Source organism: Nematolebias whitei, chromosome 15, assembly GCF_014905685.2.
Source record: "Nematolebias whitei isolate Nwh7 chromosome 15, NemWhi1, whole genome shotgun sequence".
Taxonomy (NCBI): domain Eukaryota; kingdom Metazoa; phylum Chordata; class Actinopteri; order Cyprinodontiformes; family Rivulidae; genus Nematolebias; species Nematolebias whitei.
In genome coordinates this window covers 46,437,367-46,446,145 of record NC_056512.1, presented here as the reverse complement: position 1 = coordinate 46,446,145, position 8,779 = coordinate 46,437,367, and the positions used below count along the sequence as shown (strand labels likewise).

The 8,779-nt window shown below is 44.4% G+C and overlaps 1 protein-coding gene across 1 annotated transcript in view; it reads right to left on the bottom strand.

Annotated features, from left to right (window-relative positions):
• Positions 1-7,411, bottom strand: part of micall2a (mical-like 2a) — a 24,721-nt gene extending 17,310 nt beyond the window's left edge. The window contains exons 1-7 of the mRNA XM_037688630.1: positions 7,269-7,411; positions 6,862-6,910; positions 5,683-5,824; positions 5,473-5,609; positions 4,974-5,104; positions 3,516-4,004; positions 3,295-3,446 (exon numbers count right to left, since the gene is read on the bottom strand). Coding sequence (XP_037544558.1) covers positions 3,295-3,446; positions 3,516-4,004; positions 4,974-5,104; positions 5,473-5,609; positions 5,683-5,824; positions 6,862-6,910; positions 7,269-7,411 — 1,243 coding nt within the window. The remainder of the gene's footprint in view (positions 1-3,294; positions 3,447-3,515; positions 4,005-4,973; positions 5,105-5,472; positions 5,610-5,682; positions 5,825-6,861; positions 6,911-7,268) is intronic.
• Positions 7,412-8,779: the final 1,368 nt, after the last annotated feature.

Sequence of the window (8,779 nt, the reverse complement as noted above, 5' to 3'; positions counted from 1 at the left end):
CAGCCGTTTCCTCTACAACCGTTTCCTCTACAACCGTTTCCTCTACAACCGTTTCCTCTACAGCCGTTTCCTCTATAGCCGTTTCCTCTACAGCCGTTTCCTCTACAGCCGTTTCCTCTACAACGTTTCCTCTACAACCGTTTTCTCTACAACCGTTTCCTCTACAACCGTTTCCTCTACAACCATTTCCTCTACAACCGTTTCCTCTACAACCATTTCCTCTATAGCCGTTTCCTCTACAGCCGTTTCCTCTACAGCCGTTTCCTCTACAACCGTTTCCTCTACAACCGTTTCCTCTACAGCCGTTTCCTCTACAGCCGTTTCCTCTACAACGTTTCCTCTACAACCGTTTCCTCTACAACCGTTTCCTCTACAACCACTGCGTGGTCCACACTGAAGTAGAAATTTAAACAATGGTTGCATTTGTCTTCCTCTCTTCTTTCCAGTGTTAAGTTTAACATTTGATACAGTGTCTTGATGTGGACCAGATATCTTCTAAAGAAAGAACGAAAATTATTTATTTAATTTGCTTCTTAGAGTCAAGTCTGCACATTTTAAACAAACTTTGGTGTAAAGTATGAAAATAAACTTTTCTTTATTAGCTTAATTTTGTTAAAGGCCTAAAAAGTAGAGTAAAACTTTTATACATCACTTTCAAATATTTTAAAAAGGAGATTGGGGGGGGGGGGGGGGCAACAAATCCCAAAGACACTTGAGACTTTTTGAAGGAGCACAGAGACATTTTGGGCATTTTCCAGGCTCCGTATTCTTCGACTATTACGTCTTTTAATTGAATCATTTCTTGCACCAGCATATTATTGTTAGTGTATTTATTAGATCCAGTTTAATTTTTAATCTGTGCATGTTACTTGTTTTGGGTGTAACTGGGACTTTGAGTACACAATTTAATTCCACCTCATGTGATGTGAAAGACTTCTCCTTGAACCAATCCTTTGTTTTTTGTCCATTTCAGACTAAATCTCAAAGCACATCAAGTGTCAGTTTGGCATGAAATACTTAAAATGTTCTACACTGACAGGTTCTAAGGCAGAGGAACATCTTACCTCCGTTTGCAGAAGCAGGCGGGGCTTTCAGGGGATGGACTTCCTTTAAGCCTCCAGGACCAAACGCAGCAAAGCCGAGTCCAGGTGCAGCAGAGGCTGGAGCTGATGGAGGCCTTGTACTGATGGAGACGAGGCACGGAGTCCTGGACACACCACCAGCTGCTCCATGTTCAGCTACGATGTCCGGGTCAGAGTCTCTGCAGGTCAACCATAAAAGCAGCTGCTTAAAGTGCAGCAGCTGCTTAAAGTGCTGCAGCTGCTTAAAGTGCTGCAGCTGCTTAAAGTGCTGCAGCTGCTTAAAGTGCAGCAGCTGCACTTTGTTCATGCAGAAAGGGGTTTTAAAGTGAAACGTCGGTTGCTGATGGCCTCACCTGGTTTTCTGTAACAATAAATTTATTTTAAAAGAAAAAGTGAGATCATCAATGTCGATTAGAATGAGGAAAATCTAGAGTTAGGTTTTGAAAGCGTTCAGGCGAGACACTCCTTGGGGCTCGTTAGGATGGAGAGCGAGCGGCGGCGGCGGCGGCGGCACCCTGGGCCAAGCACGAGAAACAGGGATGGAGGAAAGTCGAAGATTCGATGTTCTGGAGAGTGAACAAGCTCAGAGGTCGGAGCAGTAAAATATTCAGGTTTGTTTTTAACTTAAAACAGAATCACACAATGAGCCCTTTAACCTTAATAACTATTCATTCAACCTTTATTTAACCTTTAATTGTTCTTGCACACTTACTTGATCTTGAGATCACGTTTCACAGGTTTGAGCTTCGTTTGCCACTCGGCTGAATCTGCAGAATTACAAAAACCAAACGAATCAGTGGAAATGGGGCTGAAGTCTTATTTCTAACATTTGTACGTGTTGATTGAAATTTCAAACATGCTCTTGAAGCCCAAAATGATGCACTTACCGTGTTTTTCGCCGTATAAGTCACACCTTTTTGCAAGTCCTGCGACTTGTATACACCAAAGAAACTAATGTTTTTTCCCATATTTATAACCAATTTTTGTCTGAGATCTGATGATTTCATTTATTCTGACATGGAAAATATTGAGCACTACCATTTTCAGCCACTAGAGGGCCCTCGAGTAATATGTCAAGCCAAGTGTCTCATTAATAGGTAAAAGTGGCTATTAGTGAGACACTTGGCTTGCCATACCTGGCCACCTTCATCTCACTCCAGAACTCCAGGAGCAAACATCAAATCAGCTTCATTTCACCGCCCAGGAGAACTGCAGCTGACCATTAAAGTGCATTTATTTAGGAAAAGTTCAACTGAGACGCACCTTTACTATAATTTCTTGCAAACAAATAATTGTTTTTAAGTGTTAATCTTGTTAAATTCTTGTTAAAGTCCTCCCGTGCACGCTCCCACAGCTGCATTTGGCAGCCAATAAATTGTGGGCACAACACCAGCCCATGTTTCCGGGTGGTCAGCGGTGACACATAATAGACGTGACTTATACGGCGAAGCGACATATTGCTGTTTTTTCCCACTTTGTTAGACATATTTTGACAGATGCGACGTGCGCGGCAGCAAGTACGGTAAAATGACAAAGCCAAAAAGGTCAGGTGAGATTCCTGCGAGCAGCCAAGAAAACACACTTGGTACATTTTTCCAAAGTCTCAACGCGCCGTACAAACTTAGTTGGCAAATGGAAGGTAAAATCAAATACATTTCAATTTCATCTGGAAGTTGTTTGAGATTAACTTCTTTAAAGAAAAATGTGGTCAACACACCAATACAGTTAAAGTAAAAAATAAAAGAATTTATACCAATAGCTTTGCTTAATTTGTCTTTTTCCCTCCCACTGCCACTGAAGAGACGTGTAAATCAACGTTATGTCTGTTTGAAAGATGAGGACATAGTTCTGTAGCCTGCAGTCTATTTTAGCAGCTAGAGAGTTCATTTCAGGCTTGTCAGTGCAAATAAATACAAATAACTGGCCTGATATCGCTCACAACAGAACCCAGCAATAATTGCATGTCTGTCTTCCAACCCACCGTCATTCATTCATATTCATCCTTGTGTGAAGAATGACAGCTTCAGGAATGTTCATTAGTTGGAGGAGAAAATTAAAATGTCAGACAAATGGCTGAATAAATGGGACACAAAGGACAAAGCAGCTTTGTTTAGCTCTGAATGTGAAGCAGACAGGAAGAACGGGTCAGAGGGGGCGGGGCTACATGTCAAACAGCACATCGAGCTCAAGCTAAAATATTTCAGAGCTTTACCTTTGGCAGGTTTGTGTTCAGTTGTTGGCCTGGTGTCCTTGCCGATAGGCCGAGGTGACTTCCTGTTTGGACCCTCACAGCTTCCTGTGGGGTCTTGGCTGCTTTTGTCCTTCCTCAAACTTACGTCGACTGAAGCTGCGTCAGCGACAAACCTGCACAAAGGTGTTCACGCTCAAACTTGCAACATGCATAAAATCAGCATCTGGAGACTCAAAGCTCACCGCCTCGCCGCGGGTCGGATGGTGAACTGGTGTCCGTTGTTATTGTTGCAGTTTTCCTCTGCCAGTTTCCTCCCAGTCATCAGTCTGGCAGAGTTCTTATCAGAACCCAAATGGGCCTTTTGAATTTTTACTTGTTCAACAGGTTTTCTGATTCCCGCTGAAGCTTCGGTAACTTGTGGCGCAGCCTGGAAAAACTTCTGCCGGGCCGCCTGCGTCTTCTGAGCCGAGGTCGTCCAGGACTGGGACTGTGGATTGGGACTCGACGGCTTCAGAACTGCATTAACTGGGGCGGACAGCACTGAGGAGAACCGTTGCGCCTGCGGTTCCTGAGGTCTTGGCTGCACAGCTGAATGAGAAACTCCATTTTTCACATCTGACTCCAAGGAGGAGGTTTTGGAGCCGTTGTGGTGGGTGTTGCAGACAAACGTGTCCACGTTCTTCCCTGGTTTGTAGCTTCCTGCGTGAAGCGTGCTCGAACACTCGTTGCACCTGAAAGAATTTAATTTGGTTTAAGCCTGTCGCAATAAACAAGAAATCAATCAATCGCATGATAAATGAAAATTATCAACTTCATTTTAATTTATCAACTTTATCATTTCTTTGTGTCTCTCTTTCTACTGAAGACACCGGATGATAAAAGGTTCGACTCCGGTTCTTCACCGACCTTTCTCTTTAAAATCTGTTTTAACGTCCAAAATCACGTTTTAGGACGTTAAAAGCAGCTCAGCTGAGAAGCTAAGCTACGAGCTAAGCTAACAGGCCGACCTCGGGGAAAAAACCTCCGTCTTGTCGAAGCTCCAAAATTCACGGTTGAAACTCGTGTCTTTGTGTAAAAAGTTGTTTTTCTCTGGAAGCTGAGAACTTGTTTACTGATTATTTATTAAAAGCTTCGTGTGAAAAATGCTAAAGAGCTCAAACCACACTGAGCATCCGCCATTTTGAGAACTGAAGAGAGACAGCCCATGTCACATCAAGAGGCCTCCCTCCCATTGTTCTTAAAGAGACACGCTGCTCGCTCCCTCACTATCCATCCTTCGGTTTAAACAGTCTTATACTGCCATCCAGTGGTCAATAAAAGTACTTCACACCAAATTAACCAACATTTCTTCTTAAAATTGACAATATCTACTAATTATTGTCAAATTTCAAACAATATTATTGTTTATCGCAATAATTTGAGACAATTAATCGTCTAGCAACATTTGTTATCGTGACAGGTCTAACTTGGTTCAGTGATTAATGAATCTTAAATCTTTTATCATAAAGTTTGGCAAATGTTTAGCATATCTTAGATCCTTATCTACAGTTTCTTTTTACACTTCATCTGTTTTGTCATTGTTGGGTGTAACCCTGAGTACATGATTTCATTCCACCTCATGCACCACGTGATGTGAGTGACACTAAACTTGACTTGAACTTGAAGCAAACCTCACGGTGTTGAATAAATGCAGGTCTTACTTGAAACAGCTTCTGTGATAAAGCTTCCCTTCCACAAAGTGCCGCTGAACCAGGTGGACGTGGCTCTGACACGCAACACATTTGCTGCTCAGAGTCCCACTTTTGTTGGCAGTGTCAGTCAAAGGCACCTTCTGAGAAAGAGAACATCCTGAGAAGTCACTTCTTCTGATTAAAAATGGACAATGAAAAATATGACACTTATTTCAAAAGGACTAATCTGTCATCTTTGCAGTGTTGATCAGTCAAATGAGTGGCTTTTCATCGTCTTAGCACTACAAACACAATGTGCACGGTCTGTGCTCAGCACCAATACATTCACTAAAGGCAGACGCTGTTGGGTTGAGGAAACAGGAAATAAAAAGGTCGTTTGTGTCTGACGTGTCGCCTGAACGAACATTTCTGCCCTTTTTCCTCCAGACCTGCTGCTGCATGGTCACCGCTGACAACGTCTTACTGATCAATACGACAGACTTCACAAGTGACCAGTTTGGTGCCAGACATGAGCACTGACCTCTGCAGCGTTAGGCGAGCGAACGGAAGGAGAACCCCTCTCAAAGATTTTGGCAACCACTGGGTGGTTTTTCTTCTCCGATGGCTCCTCCTTGGAGCCCTCTGCTGGCCTTTTCATGCCTCCCACTGAAGACAAAACCAACCACTGCCACTGAGCACAAAATAAAACGACAAGTGTCTCTTTGTGGCACACACTCACCTGGAGGCCGTCCCTTGAAGTAGTTGTGGTACTGGGACACATAGGTCAGAATGCTCAGCCTGTCGGGGATCCTTAAAGCCACCATGTCTTCTGCATCCAACAACGCTGGAATGCCCAACGTCTCCTCTGCGATCTGAAAGGCCTGAAGACAATTTCACCATTTGAACTGATCACCAGTTGTAGACGACACAACGGGGCCGACATTTCAACTCAGGAAATAACACACAGTGAAGAAAGATGATGCCGTTCATTAAATATAGAAGGGTGTGGATGGCTACGTTCTCACATTTCAGCTGGGGGGGGCACTTAGAAGCAGCAAAACCTGATCAAACACGCTCCTCTCAGGGGCCAAAATCCATTTGTCTTGTTCAAGAACTGCACATGAGATGTGCGCTCGAGTAATCCACCAGTTGTGGATCGAATAGCTGACGACAGCAGCTTCATTCAAAATGAAGAGGCTGGAGACGGTCTCCTCTGAGACGGACTCCTCTGAGACGGACTCCTCTGAGACGGACTCCTCTGAGACGGTCTCCTCTGAGACGGACTCCTCTGACATGGACTCCTCTGAGACGGACTCCTCTGAGACGGTCTCCTCTGAGACGGTCTCCTCTGAGACAGACTCCTCTGAGACGGACTCCTCTGAGACGGTCTCCTCTGAGACGGTCTCCTCTGAGACGGACTCCTCTGAGACGGACTCCTCTGAGATGGACTCCTCTGAGACAGACTCCTCCGAGACCGTCTCCTCTGAGACCGTCTCCTCTGACATGGACTCCTCTGAGACGGTCTCCTCTGAGACCGTCTCCTCTGAGACGTCTCCTCTGAGACCGTCTCCTCTGAGACCGTCTCCTCTGAGACCGTCTCCTCTGAGACCGTCTCCTCTGAGAACAGGTTTGTCTCCAGCAGGACCGTCCAGGACAAGGAGGCATCTGCAGGGGTCCGAACCTCCAGGAGGAAGTGGGCATAATGGTGCAGGACTAAATAATGGAGGAGCTAGTTACATAAATGAGTTTGTATGAAGAGCAAAGAGTTAGTTTTAGCAGCTCAAATGTTATAAAAAGAATAAAAACTGTGCTGCAGCTGGAAGCATCAGTGTTTAGTGATAAATGTAAACTTTGCAGCTTGAATCTCTGAAGTCTGTTCCTTCCTGAAAGCTGAAGGTTAAATAACTCGACATCTTACCAGTCTGTTGTTCTCAAACACATCCTCCTTTCTGAGTGAGTCATAGTCTCTGGAAACACACACACACAGAAAAGTTACATTTAAAAATAAAGTGTTTTTCTTACACACACAGTGAAGCTGGTTTGTGCTAAATTTTTGATCTGTCACTAAAATTTGTCAGTTTCGACGAAACTTGGAGTCTAACTTTTAGAAACAACTAAATTCAAGATGGCCACCAAAACCAAGTCACATGAGAAAACATAGAAATGACAGTAACAGGAAGTTTTTGCATTAAACTGAGCTAAACGTTGGTGTGGTAGTAGCTGAGAGTCCTTCACAACATCTTGCAGCAGAACTCCATCAGTCATCTCATGCCTCAACATGAATTTAAAGCCAAGCTGCTGAGCCGAGCATCAAGTCCTCCTCACATGAGATCCGGCCGGTGTTTGTGGATGAGCGCGCAGAAAGCCAGTCCATTCCTGAAGGAGGTCGTCATGTTGGAGATGGCCACATCTCTGTAGCCCTCACACTGAACCTTACACCACTGCTCCAGAGCCTTGATGGCAGCCATGCTCACTCCAAAGTGTCCAACAGGCAGATCAGGAGTGTGAGCTGCAGAGGAGGAGGAGGAGGAGGAGGAGGAGGAGGAGGAGGAACACACCAACTGCAGGCTTTGTCCCTGAACTACAGAGCTGTGGCTGCATCCTGTTTCCTCCTTTTCACCTGATTGTGAGCGCACACACTGCACCACCAGCTGGTGTGTGTGTGTGTGTGTGTGTGTGGGGGGGGGGGGGGGGGTCATTACACTAATTGGCACCGACTACTAATTTGTCGTTGATTAAAACTGAGTAAAAGAGCAGTTTGCAGTGTCATGCAGCTCCTGCTGAACATTTTCATTTATTTACCTCAAACTCACGAGCAGCTAGTCGTACGGATCATTTTAGGATTTAAACTTTAAAACAAATGTACAAGGGAACAAATGTTGATAACTGTGTTACCATTATTATTCTTATTTGGTTTGATGAAAAGATTAAGTTTTCAAAATTCATCCATGTGTGTCACCAAGGGGCGGCGAGTGGGGGACAAGTCCCTCCTTGACAAATTTGCTACTCCGCCCACTGCCACTCCTGAACCTAACAGTCTTAAATGTATAATCTGTCTGTTAGCCAAATATCTCATGAACCTCTGGACAGATTTTAAAGAAACCCCCAGTATAAAATTATTGATTAAACCTGAATAATGTTAGAAGTTAATTGAATTCAAGATGGTCGCCCCAGCCAACTGAAATTAGAAAACACAAAAATAGCTGTAACTTAATATAACTTTAAACTTGGTGTGGTTGTAGGTGAGAGTTGTTAACAATATCTCATTTGAGCACAACTCAGTATGTGAAATATTTACTTAAAACCATCATTATGTGTTGGACAGTTCTTAATTTGTAAACCAGTCGATGCTGGAATGCAAATAGCGGGGGGTTAGAAACTTTTGAGTACAGCAGATGCCATTTCCTGCATTTTGGTGTATTTTAATAGGTTGTTAAATATCTAGCTGTGTTTCTCTCAAGCATCCTATTTGGCACTCACCCACACCACTCGCTCCTGCTCCACTAGCTCCAGTAGCTCCATTAGCTCCACTATCTCCAGTAGCTCCAGTAGCTCCACTAGCTCCAGTAGCTCCAGTAGCTCCACTAGCTTCAGTAGCTCCAGTAGCTCCAGTAGCTCCACTGGCTCCACTAGCTCCAGTAGCTCCACTAGCTCCAGTAGCTCCACTAGCTCCAGTAGCTCCAGTAGCTCCACTAGCTCCAGTAGCTCCACTAGCTCCAGTAGCTCCAGTAGCTCCACTAGCTCCAGTAGCTCCAGTAGCTCCACTAGCTCCAGTAGCTCCACTAGCTCCACTAGCTCCAGTAGCTCCACTAGCTCCAGTAGCTCCACTAGCTCCA